Source organism: Leopardus geoffroyi, chromosome B2, assembly GCF_018350155.1.
Source record: "Leopardus geoffroyi isolate Oge1 chromosome B2, O.geoffroyi_Oge1_pat1.0, whole genome shotgun sequence".
Classification (NCBI taxonomy): Eukaryota; Metazoa; Chordata; class Mammalia; order Carnivora; family Felidae; genus Leopardus; species Leopardus geoffroyi.
Window position 1 is genome coordinate 43,039,589 of NC_059332.1, and position 17,165 is coordinate 43,056,753.

The 17,165-nt window shown below is 35.8% G+C and overlaps 1 protein-coding gene across 2 annotated transcripts in view; it reads right to left on the bottom strand.

Moving 5' to 3' along the window:
* The window catches only part of SUPT3H (SPT3 homolog, SAGA and STAGA complex component), a 539,392-nt gene that overhangs the window by 133,443 nt on the left and 388,784 nt on the right, over window positions 1–17,165 (bottom strand). For both annotated transcript variants that reach the window (XM_045498438.1, XM_045498437.1), the window contains exon 6: window positions 13,047–13,186. In XM_045498438.1, coding sequence (XP_045354394.1) covers window positions 13,047–13,186 — 140 coding nt within the window. The remainder of the gene's footprint in view (window positions 1–13,046; window positions 13,187–17,165) is intronic.

Below are 17,165 nucleotides of genomic sequence, written 5' to 3' on the forward strand. Positions count from 1 at the left end.
AAAGGGGTTCGTTAAGCATTGTGTGTGTGTGTGTGTGTGTGTGCATGTGAGCATGTGTGTGTGTGTGTGTGTGTGTGTGTGTGTGTGTGTGTATGTTTTGTGTGTGCACATGCATGATTTGGGAAAGAATATTAAAAAAGAGGAGGATCAGGAATGGTGAGAGACGAACATGAAAAGGCTATCTGAGGCCAGATTATAAAACAATGTATTACTATCATGCTAAGAAGTTGAGACTCTTCTGCAGAAAATGGAGAGTCATGAAAAGGAGAAGGCTGGCAAGATGTGAATTGCCTTTTGGACCACTGCTTTATGGAAAGGATAGTTCTTGACAGACATACAAATACAATGGATTGCACTGATCACTAAATATTTATAGCTTCATCTAGAATTCTTATTTCTCAATGAGGAATGCAATGATCTAGGAAAAAGTCTTGATTAAACAGCTCGATTGGCATGATGTCATAAAGTGGTGGCAACATTAAGAACCGAAGTAAAGGCAGCTCCTTAGCACGGATGCAACACAGGAATAGCGGGAAATTACCTATACCAAACAGGCAATGAGCTGTTAATTCCACTAAACAAACTACAGGATTAAAAAGACAAAAATCTTGCCACAGAGTACATTTATTTTCATATTTAGAATGACTAACTTGTAGAGATTAAACCAATACAGATAAATAAAAGCCAGACTATGTAACAACAATCTGCCCACCTACTGTGGGGAATGTGGGTGAAGGAGAAAGAATAGGGAAATATAATCCACAAAATATTCAGGGCAAAAATATTTTGGTTATTACAACAACCACAATTTGAGAACTATAAACATTAAATGTAAATTAGTGGTAAATCCTGTGGTGTTCTTAAATTCGGTGATATTTTAAAACTCTTCTCTGCCAAGGTGTTTTATAAACAAGTCGGTGGACTGATCTCTAAGAAAACCCTTGCAATGGATCTTTTGAAAGAGAAGGATATCATTTTAAAAAGAACAAACTGAAATTATTTGGGAAAGAAAATATTGATTGATTCCATAAAAACCTAATTGAACAGTATAATCAGATGTGTTAGTCAAATATCCATTTATGCGAGACTAAACACAGCAACGAGACCTACACACATGCATTACCACTGGTAGACACAAATGTTTAGTTTGCAGCATTGGTGTGTATCTTTATCCTCAAAAATGGTTCTCTGTTTTACTAAAATTGAAACTTGCTTGATGTGGGGAAGGTAGAAGTGAATGGTAATCATTGTTCTTACATTTTACTACCAAGTTCTGATTTCAAATATTCTATAACCATCAAAATCCTACAGGAGAAAACAGGCAGCACCCTCTTTGACCTTGGCCGCAGCAACTTCTTACTAGAAATGTCTCGGAGGCAAGGGAAACAAAAGCAAAAATAAACTATCGGGACTTCATCAAGATAAAAAGCTTCTGCACAGCAAGGGAAACAACCAACAAAACTAAAAGGCAGCTGACGGAATAGGAGAAAATATTTGCAAATGACATATTGGATAAAGGGTTAGCATCCAAAGTCTATAAAGAACTTACCAAACTCAATACCCAAAAAACAAGAGTCCAGTGAAGAAATGGCCAAAAGACATGAATAGATATTTTTCCAGAGAAGACATCCAGATGGCTAACAGACACATGAAAAGATGCTCAACATCATTTATCGTCAGGGAAATACAAATCAAAACCACAATGAGATACCACCTCACACCTGTCAGAATGGCTAAACTTAACAACTCAGGAAACAACAGATGTGGGTGAGGATGTGGAGGAAAGGGGAACCCTTTAGCACTGTTGGTGGGAATGCAAACTGATGCAGCCACTCTGGAGTCCAGTGAATACGAAGGTTCCTCAAAAAATTAAAAACAAAACTACCCTATGACCCAGCAATTGCACTGCTAGTTATTTATCCTAAGGATTCAAAAATGCTGATTCAAAGGGGCACATGCACTCTAGTGTTTATAGCAGTGCTATCAATAACAGCCAAATTGTGGAAAGAACCCAAATGTCCACAGAACTGATGTGGAATATTTATATACAATAGAAAATTACTTGGTGATCAAAAACAATGAAATCTTGCTGTGTGCAACGACTTGGATGGAACTAGAGCGTATTATGCTAACAAAATAAGTTAGAGAAAAAAACAAATATAGATTTCCATTATATATGGAATTTAAGAAGCACAACAGATGAACACAGGGGAAGGGAAGGAAAAATAAGATAAAACCAGAGAGGGAGGCAAACCATAAGAGACTCCTAAATACAGAGAAAAACTGAGGGCTGCTGGAGGGGAGGTGAGTGGGGAGATGGGCTAAATGGGTGATGGGCACTAAGGAGGGCACTTGTTGGGATGAGCACTGGGTGTTGTATGTAAGTGATGAATTACTGGGTTCTACTCCTGAAACCAAGACTACACTATATGTTAACTAACTTGAATTTAAATAAATCTGAAAAAATAAAGTTTATCCCCTCCCCCCCCCCCCAAATAAATAAAATATTCTATCCACATAAGAAAAGATACTTATGGGCAACAAATGCTAAATCTTGATTTGGATTTGGAAAAGCATGGTTACTATGAGCACTGTTTCAATGCTGTCACCATGTATTTAGCTTCCCAATAGTCTAGGGAAAGGGTAACAAGAAGAAATCTTTTAAATTTCACCCAGAGAGGAATAGTAAAAAATAGGTCTGAGGGTGGAAGACAAAATGGGAGCAGTACTAAAATTTATATCATAAAGATGGTAGTCATTTGGCTAATCTTGCTCTAAATTTTTTTCTATAGTAAAGCATAACCCAAGCGATTAAGCACCCTATAAAAATAGAGAGCAATTAAAAAAACCCAACAAAACCCACCCATTTCTAGTTTCACACCCAGTATATGGAGCACTCTAATCAAAGCAGAAGTCTGACTCTACCCTCAGTTAGAGCCCATAGTTCACAGATGGTTAAGAGAAACCTAAAAGAATCCCTTAAGAACAATCTGTCAAATGTGATATATTAAGCCATAGAATGATAAACCTAGGTAAGCGAGGGAATGTTCTATTTTTATAAAATCTGTAACTTTTCATGTCATTAACTGAAAAATCTCTTCTCCGGAAGATTCCTTTCTGGAGGTCAGACAAGCTTTTATGGCAATGAATATACACATTATCTACCATCATGTAACTAGAAGATAGCTCTAGCTGTGGATACAAAATAATTTGAGAGAGTCTATAAAGTCACGAATGGAAATAAATTTCAGAGCAACACATTATACCTACCTTTGGGTTCTCCTAAAGTCATGTAATACTCCCTGTTCTGTAGTTTCTAGGCCAGAAAAAAACATACACTAAATTACATTAATTACGCACCGTGTAGCTGGAATCACCAAAGGTTTTTTTGGAGGAGTTTCTATTAATATTCCCTGAAGAATGATTTTGTATTTTTCAATTATGTTATCCAAGATTCCCTTCAAAAGAATAAATGGGCATACTAATGTGTTCTCCTGATGAATCTCTGTCAGAGTCTCACCCTGACATACTATCTTTTCATGTTATAAAATGTACCCTAGTTCTATTATTTTGTGCCCTCTTTAGCAAATTCTGAAGCTAATTCTATGTTCCTGTCTGAGGCTAGTCATAAAGATTTCTTAAGAAGTAATGTGCTTTACCTCAGAAAAAAACTAAATTTCAAATCAAATAGCAAGAGGAACAGAAAATACAGGGCTCCATCATACAACCAATGATCCACCAAGAAGGTTCAAAATTCAAGACCAAACAGAATTAAGAACCATTTACTGAGCTTGTATTCCCCTTAAGAGGGTACAAATCTTATTTGCCAGTTATTAACTACAGTACTGTGAATACAGAAACTATATTTTGTCTTTTGTGCAGTCACGACCTCAGAGGGTAGGATAGTGACTTACAAAAGAGCCTCAATGAATAAATGCTGAATGAGTTGAAGAGTGGAAGGAAGGATGGATGAGTTGCTTGAATCCAAAGAAAATGACTTCTACTCATTTTCCATGCTATCTCTCAAGGAAAACTTCCTACAGATCCAGGCAGAGTCAAGGTTGTAATACATCACTTGGTCAATTCTTACTGTAATAATGTACAGATCCTCTACCCTTATAGACCTTTGAAGCTACCTTTCCAGCACTCATTCCCTCTTCCTATAGCTCCAGCAATCCATGCCTTTGTGAGGGGCTGGATGCACCTTCAGCTTTAGGGATAGAGCTTATGACTTAGGCTAAGCCAATCAGAGTAGGTCATCCTACTAGCTACTGTGGATGGTAGGGGTTTCAGAAGATCTTGTGACATAAGCATTTTCAGGGTCAATCTTGGACAGAAGCATCCTATCATGGCCTGGGGCCATGGAAAATGGAGCTACAAATCCAGTGACATATTGTGAACCTCGATATCAAACCTTGCTTGAGGCCAAATCTACCTGTGGTTGTTTACCTGAACCACTTCCCTAATTGTTTAATAATTGTTTATTTCAATTTGAAATGGGCTTTTTGTTCATTGCAATCATGAAAAACGTTAACTATTTTAAACTTCTTAGATCATTATTACAGTTCTGAATATAGTCTGTGTCACACTGTGTATGGTATACGTTCCTATTCCTCAATTATGTAATACGAGGCTACTTCATTTGCTCACAAAGCCTATCCTGCAGCACCACGTATAAACTAAATTCTTCTGATGGGAAAAAAAAAAAAAAAAAGAAAAGGTAAACTGTAGAGTAAAGGACATCAGTTGAGGATTAAGAGGAACACAAGTGATAAATATGTAAAATCAAAATGGCATAAACTTACATACTCAATTTACCTATAATCTCAATGCTTGATTATGACAGCCACTGTTAGCACGCTGGTATATATCCTTCCAGTCTTAATTTCTAGGTGTGAGGAAATATACACATTCGCTGACCATTGGGCAAATAGGGTTCTCCTTCCCATTTCCATTACCACTATTATAAATGACATTGTGATGAACGGCCTTGTGCATAAGAATGTGCATATGTTCAAAATGTCTGATTATATTTTAAACAGCAACTACTAAATATGTGTTTACTGGGCTGAAGTATATGAATTATTTCCAATTGGTATTTTTAAATAGTTTCTGGTTTCTTTTTAAAAAAAATTTTTTTTTTTAACATTTATTTATTTTTAGGACAGAGAGAGACAGAGCATGAACGGGGGAGGGGCAGAGAGAGAGGGAGACACAGAATCAGAAGCAGGCTCCAGGCTCTGAGCCATCAGCCCAGAGCCTGACGCGGGGCTCGAACTCACGGACCGTGAGATCGTGACCTGAGCCGAAGTCGGATGCCCAACCGACTGAGCCACCCAGGCGCCCCAATAGTTTCTGGTTTCTATCAAACTTCACTTCCACCAACAGTTAATTTGTACCCAATGATACCTTAGTCTTCACCATTTTATAAGCAAAAATGGCGCCGGCTCGTTACAAGTAAGCAGGTATTTTGCATGTTTTTTATTTGTATTCCTCTCTGTGATTTGTCTATTATTATCCTTTGCCAATTTTTCTACTGGAATGCTTTCTTATGGACTGAGAGATCTATATAAATAAATGATATTAATATTTTATCACATTATTACAGTAGTTTGCCTTTCAATTTTGTCTTTCTTTTTCTGACACAGACAAGTTATATGATTTTTATGTCATTAAATTTAAGTCATTTCCTTTGTGCTTTTTTTGTCTCCAAAGTGGGCTTTCCTTTCAGAAGACTTTAATAGATTCAATTTTCACTACTGAAAAACTCACAATACATGTTTGTATACAAAAGTCTCTTAAAGGTTTTAAAAGCAACTTCTTAAATTTCTTAATTTAGGATTTCGCAAATTTAGTTGAAAATGGACCACTTCTCCATCCCCACCTCCAACAGTGCACCTGTTAACACCTGGAGTAGTTCTTGAAAAGCTTGTTTAGAAAACAAAAGCCTAGAGAGTCCTTCCACATTCCCAAATTGATATTTACCTACTTATTTGGGTTTTTAAAATTTTTTTTAATGTTTATTTATTTTTGAGAGAGACAGAGGCAGAATGAGAGTGGGTTAAGGGCAGAGAGAGAGGGAAACAAAATCTGAAGCAGGCTTCAGGCTCCAAGCTGTCAGCACAGAGCCCAACGCGGGGCTCGAACTCACGAGCTGTGAGATCATGACCTGAGCTGAAGTCAGACGCTCAACTGACTGAGCCACCCAGGAGCCCCTATTTCTGTTTTTTAAAAACAGCTTTACTCTTCATACCCAGTTCTTGAATCCACCTGAATTTATTCTGAGGCCAGTCTAAGGTTAGGAACTAGATGTGTTTTTTCGTTTCCAAATATTATCCAACTGTTTGGCACCTTTCTCCCACTGATTTCTAAAGCTACCTTTATCGTGACTAAAGTCTTCTCTACACTTACTTATTTCATGGATAGAATTCTCTTCATTGGTATGCTTATTGGGTTTTACACCAGTACTACACTATTTTGATGACAACAGTTTTATGAAATGTATCTGGTAGGATAAATAGAACTCTGCTCTCTATTCTTCTTTAATGAAAATTTCTTTGCTATTCTCATCTGTCTTATTACTTAAAATAACCTCTAATATCACTGGATAGTTTAAAAAAATTTGCTGAGATTTTTGTAAAAATTCATCAAGCTAATAAATCAATTTAGGAACAACTGATAGGTTTATAATATCCTGTCTTTGTATCCAGGAACATTATATTTCTTGACTTACACTCTTCTATCTTAGTACATTATTAAATATTACTTTCATATTTCTCTTACATTTCTTGTTAATATGAAGTTGCCTCCAAATAAACTTCTTCCTTGTATTATTTTAATTGAGATGGTCTTCTAATTTTTATTAACTCTTATGAAATATGGGGGAAGCTACTGGTTTTTAAAGTATCTATATGATTTGGTGAAGACTTTAATTGGTTCCAATAGTTTTTGAGATTGATCCTCAAGGATTACCTCATAAAAATTATATTATCTGTACATAATGATAATTTTTGTCTCCTACCAATAGCTAGGTCTTTTATTGCACTGGCTAATGCTCCTGGAACTCTGGCAAATAAAACTGATAACATGGGCATTCTAGAATTTAACGGAACTCTGTTAATATTTTTCAAACTATAATGATGGCTGTTCACTGGAGTGAGATATTCTTTATCATGATATGAAGGTAACTTTTCTATTTCCAGTTCATTGAGAATTTCTAAAAAGAATAGGAAGCAAATTTTGTTTTATCATCTCCTAAAATAACTATATGGTTATTCTCCTCTGACCTAGTTCTTGGGTATTTAACACTAATGTATTTTCTAATATTCAAGCTTGCTTGAACTCATGAAAAAAATCCTATTTGGTCATGGTACATTCCTTATTATATTATGCTGCCAAATTAAAATTGCTAATATTTTAAGATTCCTGCATCCATATTCATAAATGAGATTATATTATGATACTCTGTAAAGTTTAATAAGGTTTCCTTATTTTTTTTTTACTCTGAGATAGTTTATATAGCATGACAATGAGTTATTTTATGAATGTTTAAAACAGCTCTTCCATAAATCATTTTGGATTCAGAATGTGCTGAGGACATAATTCTTTCCCAAACATTTAGCATTTCTTCCAAGGTTACTAGTCTATCCAAGTTTTCTACTACCTGTTGAGTAAAACTAATCATTTACATTTTCTTAAGAAGATATTCATTCCAAATGTTAGTACAGAATTATATGTGAATTCGATTTCTCCAACTATGGCTAGATCCCTACTCCTTGCTGATTTTTGTTAGCTGTCTTTTCTTTCCATTTTTCTTATTTAGACTTGCCATAGATTCATTCCACCATTTGTTATTATTTTTGCAAAGAGTTCCTTAAATTGGTATATTCAATTATATGTTTTCTTTTTTATTTAATTTTTTTAATGTTTATTTTTGAGAGAGAGAGAGAAGAGAAAGAAGAGAGAGAGAGAGAGAGAATGAGAATGAGCAGGGGAAGGGCAGGGAGGAGACACAGAATCTGAAGCAGGCTCCAGGCTCTGAGCTGTCAGCAGAGAGCCCGAGGTAGGTCTCAAACTCACAAACCATGAGATCATGACCAGAGCCGGAGTTGGACACTTAACTGACTGAGCCACCCAGAAACCCTTTAATTACTGTTTTCTAACTTTATGCATTTATTTTTTATTTTCATTTTTCCTGTTTTCTCTTTTTGACATAAAATTTCTAATTTTAGGTGAATCTTTAGTTTCTTTTACTTTTTTCCAATTTAATAAAGGCTTAAAATCTAAAAAGCTGCCTCTATTTTAAAGTGTTGTCCAAATTTTGTAAATTTTACAGGGACTATTCTCATTGCTGTTATTATCCAAACAGTCGATGGTAATACATTTTAATTTGTTGTGGGTCCATTAGTTGCTTCTATTGGCTTTTTTTCTTTTCAAATTTTTAATCAATTAGATTAACTAATTGTTAATTGTTTTAATCAATTAGATTAACTAATTGTTTAACTTCTGTTATTACTTTCAGGTTTACTTTTTCTGCTCTGGTAAGGTAATGTGCTCTATAAATTTGTATATTGTTGAAATCTGTTGACTGAGTGTATATCTATCTGTGTATGAGAGAAACACTCCTCATGAGAAGTTGAATAGTGATCATTTGTTTTGACTTTCAATTAAAAAATAACGAAGCCCCTTCTTTACCGGTGATATATAGATCCACGATGTAACCTCAAAGGTCTCCTGATGGAGGAAAGTGTGTAGGGGGAGGTGGGAGGATAGAGCCCCACCAAACTTCTCCTCACCTCCCCTAAAGAGCACCATGGAATCCTTGGGGTTACCTGGGTAAGATTTTAAAACTGCTGCTCATTTATAAAATGTTTTATATCCATCTATTAAACTTAAATGTTTATGATTAAAAAATTTCCCCCAAGTCAATCCGTTAAGTACTGAGAATAGTGTGTTCCAGACTCAACAAATGCATTTTCTCTAACTTCTCCCCACATTACTGGAATCTTTTGCTTTGTATATTTCAATTCTCTGGAATTTGATGATTAACATTTTGTATTTACTATCTTCACCACAGGCAGCATCATTTGATGCAAATTACTGACATCATTCCATTTGAAAACTTTTTCCCTTGAATCCTCTTTTCTCCGAACTAATATTGCTACCACTAGCATTTGCATTTGTCTGATATACCTCTGATTGTTCTTTTACATTAAAAAAATCTACTAAAATTATATCTCTATTCTTACAGGATACACACAGGCATAATAGTATGTATGTAAATGTAGATGCGTATCTGTATATATCATGTATGTATGTGTATAAACTATCTTTCCAGCATATAAATTCTATATTTCTTTTTTTTTTTTTTTTTTTTTTAATTTTTTTTTTCAACGTTTATTTATTTTTGGGACAGAGAGAGACAGAGCATGAACGGGGGAGGGGCAGAGAGAGAGGGAGACACAGAATCGGAAACAGGCTCCAGGCTCTGAGCCATCAGCCCAGAGCCCGACGCGGGGCTCGAACTCACGGACCGCGAGATCGTGACCTGGCTGAAGTCGGACGCTTAACCGACTGCGCCACCCAGGCGCCCCTAAATTCTATATTTCTTAATCTCACATACATTTCAACTTTTTTCTGGGTTTCATTTTTAAACTCAACTTAAAAACTTTTTTTCATATTTGTACACCATTATCTCACTAGAGTTATTAGCCTTTCTTCTTTTATGATAAATCTTAACTAAGATATTTTTGAACTGTCTTATCTTAAAGGCATTGTACTTTACTTTCCATTATAATTAAAAAATAATAATAGTAGAAAAATAGAAAAGGGAAACAGAAAGAACAGACTTCAAAACCAGAAGATGGAGAACATCTACAGCAATCCAGAACCTCTCTGGCTTCTTCGGTGAGTTTTCCAGTATACCCAGTTCGACAAATGGTAATTCTGGGACTCAACCTCCCCAGAGATCATAACTTCACATCACTTGGGGCATAACTGAATGGTGAACCTGACTTCTCCGATCATTCAGATTTTATGAGAAACTTTGTGTTTTACAATCTCTGGTCAGTCACTTTAGGTTAAATTCAGATGGCCACCTGGAATGTTATTCAATCTTAAGCCAATTAAAAACATTTTTAAGGACCTTAAATTTTATGTATCCCATTGTGCTTTCTTTCTGGGTTCCAGTATCAGGCCTCTGGGGCTTCAGGACCCTAATTTATTTAAAGGTTGTTCTCTCTGATGGCCTCATCTTTACTTTCTTGTTTACTTTTACCAATTTAAGGATTAGTCAGAAGGCAGAGTTCACCAAATTCTTTAAGTACTCATTATTTACATCCCCTTCACAAACGCAGTAGTTTATTAGACCAGATATTTCACTCGATAGATGATCAACTTGAGCTTCTCAGGTTCCTTCACGGTAGAGTAGTTGGGTCTTAGGCAAGGCTCTTCTGTGAGTGACTACAGTCACTCTGTTAAGAAAACCCAAAGCTCTTTGCAGCGTTTTGTGATACCCTCTTGGCCTTTGGTTGACACAGCCATATTTAGTTGATCAGAATGTAAGAAACAGTAAAACACACCTCCTGTTATTCTGCGGTGGGGGTTAAGTGGAGGTGAGAGGAGGGTCAACATTTATATGCATTATTATGCTTACCAAATCCCTGATTCTCTTTCCTAGTCTCTCAAAAGCAATTCTGAACATTACTTAATTTTTCTTTGATAATTTGGAAGGATCTTAAGATAATGGATCATAGATCTCTACTATACATCTACCCAAGTGTTAAAAATTTGGTGCTGGAGGAAAACTATAAGGGTAAGAGTTAGCGAACTCTCATGATGAAGGACTAGCAAGTAGAAATGGAAGTAAAAATTCAGACTTTTTATTTCAAGTCATATAATATTTCATGCTGATGAGGTGCATGAGGAGTGAAACACAAAGCCAGGCACACATAAAGTCACCTAACACAACAGGAAACAACTCAGTTTTTGGTACTCTTGCTCGATGTTTTGAGAAAAAGCTAGGATCCCAAATGAGTTTTTATGCCTCTAAAATTTTTTTTTCTCTTCTCAATTACATTTAAATGAAAAAAAAGGGAAAGAAAGCAAAACAATAATAAGCTTTGTTGGTAGGTCTATACCATTTTCATACGTTCTTGGGAAGAAGGTAGCAAACAAAATTTCTGCAACAGTAAGTGATGCTTAGAGAAAAATGAAATCACTGAGCGATGCCAGGACTGATTACTCCACTGCACTTGAAAAGCAGAGATCGCAGTCTTGTGAGCCCAAAGTGGTTTCATATGGACTGCCGCACTTGCGGTTTGCGCTTGAAACTATAACCTGTCAAATTAGAAGCAGGCGAGGCCTATGCTCTTCACGGTTCCGCTTTCTACTGTCTACACTTACGTCTCTAAGTTCAGCATTTTTTAGTCAGTTAAACTCTGCTACTTGCATGAGTAGAATCTCAAAATTGCTCTCCATTATGTTGGTTACAAAAGATTTTAGGTACGATATAAAGCTTAAAGAAACTGCCAATCTGATTTTTAACGCATCACTGTAACTATTTTTATCAACTATCGATATTTTATTATCCTGGTTACCACTACCTCATATATAAGTGCAGGGAAGAGGAAGAGAAACTGCATAAGTTCCCAAGCTTTTCCTCCCCCGCCTTTCCAGATATTTTATTGACTTTAACTTATACCTTACTGACTCATCATTTTTCCAGGCCTACAGTAGCCTGCTATTATGAGCTTAGTGTTACAACATGCTCCATTTCTTCTCTTCTCCTTGATTGTGGAATGTCCTTCCAGGCAGTAGGCTTGGTTGACAGAGATTTTCCCATCAAAACTGAAAAGCTAAGTGTTCTATTTTATTAATGTTTTATGCAGAGTCTTTCCTTAATGAATCTTTCTTAATGCCCATTAGAGTAATATAAAAATGTTTTTTTAGAAAAGCATAAACAACATTTGCTCTCTGTGTAATGCATCATAAGTGAAACCATGCTACTAAACAATCATATCCTTTTTGGGCCATAATGACATCAGAAATATATGTTTATCATCTGCTTTGTACAAGTTAGCATGATTTTGGCCCACGGCGAAGTTGAACTAAAATCATTTGCAGTTGCCCCAAACCAAGATAACCACACATTTCTAAGGTAATTGATACCTAAAAAGAACATTGCCTTTAGATCACAGTTCGTGATCTAAGCATACTAATTCTTTAAAGAAGGCTGTTAAAGTTTACAAAGCATGTATGTCTATTGGACTTCCTCCAAAATTTGACATGAAATAATTATATTTTTAGCATGCATAGAAATTATGATAAAGTAGGTACTTAGCACGATCTTTTGGAGTTCTGGAATTACCTCTCTTGTCCCATTTAAAGAGAAGGGGAAAATGGAGATTTTTTTTTTTAACAGGTAAAAGTCTAATAATAAGAAGAATAATGCTTTGTATTTTGGAAGGCACTCAAATGAAATCAGTCATTTTTATTTTCAAGTAAGTATTTAAGGAAACAGTAATTTTATGAATAGATAGCTCAGACAAATAGAAGGCAAACAATTTTCATATTTATTGTGAAATATATATTCAGGGAATCCAAACACATGTTACAGTGATGTAAAGCACGTAACTGCCCTGAATATTACCTCAGCTAATGAGTGCATTCATAGCCTGCAGATATGTCCTGAAAAACAGTTCTTCAGCTACATGCCAACACAAAAGTGGGAGAAATTACCTTTGCCCACAAAGAGAACTGGATGACTTGGGACAAAAATAAGTTTCAGATAAAATGGTAACAGGAAAAGTAAGACCTGGAAGGAAGTTGAGGGAAATCGACTCCTATTCAAAGGAGGAAACAGAGAAACAGAGCACTGAAGTTGCCTCCCAAAGTCATGTCTGAAGGCTGTACAATGCTGCCTTCAGCCATGCAACTACTGTTCTGGGCAATTCAGACATCAATCAAAGAACAGAAGAATAGAACCAAATAGCATAAGCACTGCAATGGTTATTCTATTACTGTAAAAAGGGAAGAATATACTATACCTCCATTCTTTCTTGTTTAACTTCATCAACTTCATCATCTTCAAACATTGCCAAGAGTTCTCCTGTTTGGTCAATAGAGTTGAGAAAGTCTTGGGCAATTTTTTGTCTTTTGTTTGCATTATTGCTGCCACTCAGTTTGTCTTCATGAACATAAAAAAGAAGGAAAAAAATGTGCTTAATAGGTTTACATCAACACCAATCACTACATGTATTGAATACTGCATGTGAAATTCAGAATTGGAATTCTCTTGAAATAATCTTTAAATGGAGAATCTTTGGGCACCTGAGTGGCTCATCTGGTCAAGTGTCTGACTCTTGATTTTGACTCAGGTCATGATCTCACGGTTCACGAGATCTAGCTCTGTGTCAGGCTCTGTGCTGTCAGTGCAGAGCCTGCTTGGGATTCTCTCTCTCTCTCCCTCTCTCTCTCTCTGCCCCTCCCCTGCTCCAGTGGGTGTGCTCTCTCTCTCTCTCTCTCCTTCTCTCAAAAATAAATGAACTTAAAAAAAAAATGAAGGGAGAATCTTTGCATCCAAAACAAAAGCATAAGCCACACAGAATTAAATCATTTATTCATGCCATAAATAAGATTGAGGGAACAAAATACCAAATTATCAATTAACGTAGTGTGAATGGACTGATCAAAATTCCTTACCAAAAAGAAAGGAAGCCCTTTCAGATTTAGAAAAAGAATCCTGATATACCAAGCCTAATTCAGAAAATAAATACGAAATTAATGTGAAATTAAATTATTTTATTTATGAAAATAAATGTGAAATTAAAAGGAGAGAATGTTACACATGTTACTGTGGCAATACATTTGAGGCCTAAAGGGACAAGGCCTTACTCTTTTCCTCTTAAGAGATAAAACTATCATATTTATTTAAAAGCAAAACCTAACTTTAAAAAAGTTATTGCAAAAGGTCAAGAGGGAATAATGCAATAGGCAGTACAGTTTAATGTATAAATATCAGTGTGAATTAGTGACAGAGAACTAGATTATTTTTTAAAGTGATAAATTACATGCACAGATACCAGGCTATGCATCTCTGGGTGAAAGTATCCAATCCTTCACCATTAAATAGGATGCTAGCTGTGGGTTTTCCATAGATAGCTGTCTTGGTCAGTTTATAGCACAGATAACAATAAATATATAAATATATTGTAGACTGGATGGCTTAAAAAACCCATAGTTATATCTCATAGTTCTAGAGGTTAGAAAGTCCAAGATCAGGTGCCGGCAGACTTGGTATCTGATGAAAGCCTGCTTCCTGGTTTGCAGATGGACTGTCTTCTCCTATTCTCACATGGTGGAGGACAGAGAGCAGAAGCAAGCTCTCTTGTATCTCTTCTTGGAAGGGCACTATTCCCATTCATGAAGGCCCCTCCCTCATGACTTAATTGTTTTCCAAAGGCTCTACCTCAAAATACCATCACACTGGGAATTAGGAGGCAACATAGGAATTCTGGGGGGACACAAACATTCCATTCATAGCAATGACCTTTATCAAGTTGAGAAAGTTCCCTCCTCAGTTGTTTTTAGTGTTCTTCTAATGAAAGACCTTGGATTTTTTTCAAATGATTTTTCTACATGTATTGAATGATCATGTGGTTTATGACCTTCATTCTATCAATATGATTTTTTACACAAAGTTTTTTCTAAATTTAAACCAATCTTCCATTCCTGGGATAAACTCCATTTGGTCATGGTGTATAATCCTTTTTGGATGTTGCTGGATTTGGTTTCCTAAGTATTCTGTTAGGGATTTTCACAATCTATATTAAAAAAGACATTAAGTAGACAAAAAGGCAACCTACTGGATGGGAGAAGATATTTGTAAATGATGTATCTGATAAGGGGTTAATATCCAAAATATACATAGAACTTACAGAATTCAATAATTAAAACCCCCCAAATAACCTGATTAAAAATGGTCAGAGGACCTGAATATTTTTCAAAGAAGATGTACAGATGGCTGACAAACACATGAAAAGATGCTCAACATCACTAATCCTGATCAGGAAAATGCAAATCAAATCTACAATGAGGTATCACCTTACACCTGTGAGAATGGCTAGACTAAAAAAGGCAAGAAATACCGAGTGTTGGTGAAGACATGGAGGGAAAAAAAACCAACCCTGTGAACCGCTGGTGGAAATGTAAATTGGTGCAGCCACTGTGGAAAATGGTATGGAGTTTCCTCAAAAAACGGACAGTAGAATTACCATATGATCCAGTAACTCTACTACTGGGCATTTACCCAAAGAAAATAAAAACACTAATTCAAAAAGATAAATGCACCCATATGTTTATTGCAGCATTATTTACAATAGCCAAACTACAGAATCAACCTGTGTGCATCAATTGGTGAATGGATAACAAACATCTGGGGTGTGTGTATGTGTGTGTGTGTGTGTACACACAATGGAATACTAATCAGCCATATACAGAAAAAACGAGATTTACAACAAAATGTATGCAGGGTATAATGCTAAGTGAAGTGCTTTAGAAAGAGAAAGACAAGTATCGTATGATTTCACTCATATGTAGAATTTAAGAAACAAACAAAAAAACACAGACAAAAAAGCCAGACGCTTAAATACAAAGAATAGACAGGTGCTTGCCAAAGGGGAGGTGGAGTGAAGAAATGGGTAAATTCATAAAGGGGACTAAGAAGTATAAGCTTCCAGTTACAAAATAAATAAGTCATATGGGGCGCCTGGGTGGCTCAGTCGGTTAAGTGTCCAACTTCGGCTCAGGTCATGATCTCACGGTTTGTGAGTTCGAGCCCCGTGTCAGGCTCTGTGCTGACAGCTCGGAGCCTGGAGCCTGCTTCTGTTCTGTGTCTCCTTCTCTCTCTGTCCCTCCCCAACTTGGGCTCTGTCTCTCTATGTCTCTCAAAAAATAAATAAATGTAAAAAAAAATTTTAAAAAAACAACAAAGTAAGTAAGTCATAGAAATGGAAAGTATAGCATAAGGAATACAGAAAAACAATGTATTAGTTTTTAGTTTTCTTTTCTTGTGATATCTTTGTCTGGTTTTCATATCCGAGTAATAATGGCCCTGAAGAATGCACTGGGAAAGGATTGGTGTTAATTGCTCTTTAAACATTTGGTAAAATTCATCATGAAGTCATTTAGGTCTGGGTTTTTCCTTGGGAAACTTAAAATTACTAATTCAAAGAATTTACTTGTCATAGGTCTACTCAGATTTTCTATTTGACTCAGTTTCAGTAGTTTGTGTTTTTATAGGACAGAAAGTAGATATTTATAGATTTGGTTATATAAGCCATTGTATTTACCATTTCTGCTTCTTTTCATTTCTTTCTACAATTTGAGCAGCCATCTTGTGTCACTCCTTACTCCAATACAACCTTGGTACCTCCCACCTCACTTATGTCGTTACTGTCAAATATATTACCTATCTATGTGTTATGGACTTGACATTACATTATATACATTGTTTTATACGTTGTTTTTTAAATCTGTTATGAGAAGAAGGAAAAATATATGCAATTATATGGTTTCTTATATTTACCTACACAATTAGCTTTATAGGTACTTGTGTGTGTGTGTGTGTGTGTGTGTGTGTGTGTGTGTGCGCGCGCGCGCACACGCACACACGTGTATTCAAATTATTGTCTGGTGCCACTTGCTTGAGCCTGAAGTACTTTAGCATTTTTTATATGCATTTGCTACCAAGAAATTCACCCAGTTTTGTTTATCCAGGAATATATATAAATTTGCCTTCACTTTTGATATGTTTCTTGGCTAACAGTTTTTTCTTTCAGCACTTTGAATATGTCATTCCATTGCTATCTGACCTATATTGTTCTGGGGTTTTGTTTTGTTTTTAACCTATATTGTTAATGAGAAGTCAGCTGTTAATATTGCTAGAGTTCCACTGTATGTGATGAAGTGTTTTTCTCTTGTGGCTTTTGTGATTTTTCTCTGTCTTTGTCTTCCAACATTTCTAAAGAATATGTCTGAATGTGGATTGCTATGTGATTATCCTAATTGGAGCTTGTTGAGCTGCTAGGATGTATAGATTAATAATTTTCATTAAAGTTGAGAAGTTCCAATCATTATCTCTTTGAAGATTTTTTTTCTGCCCTTTT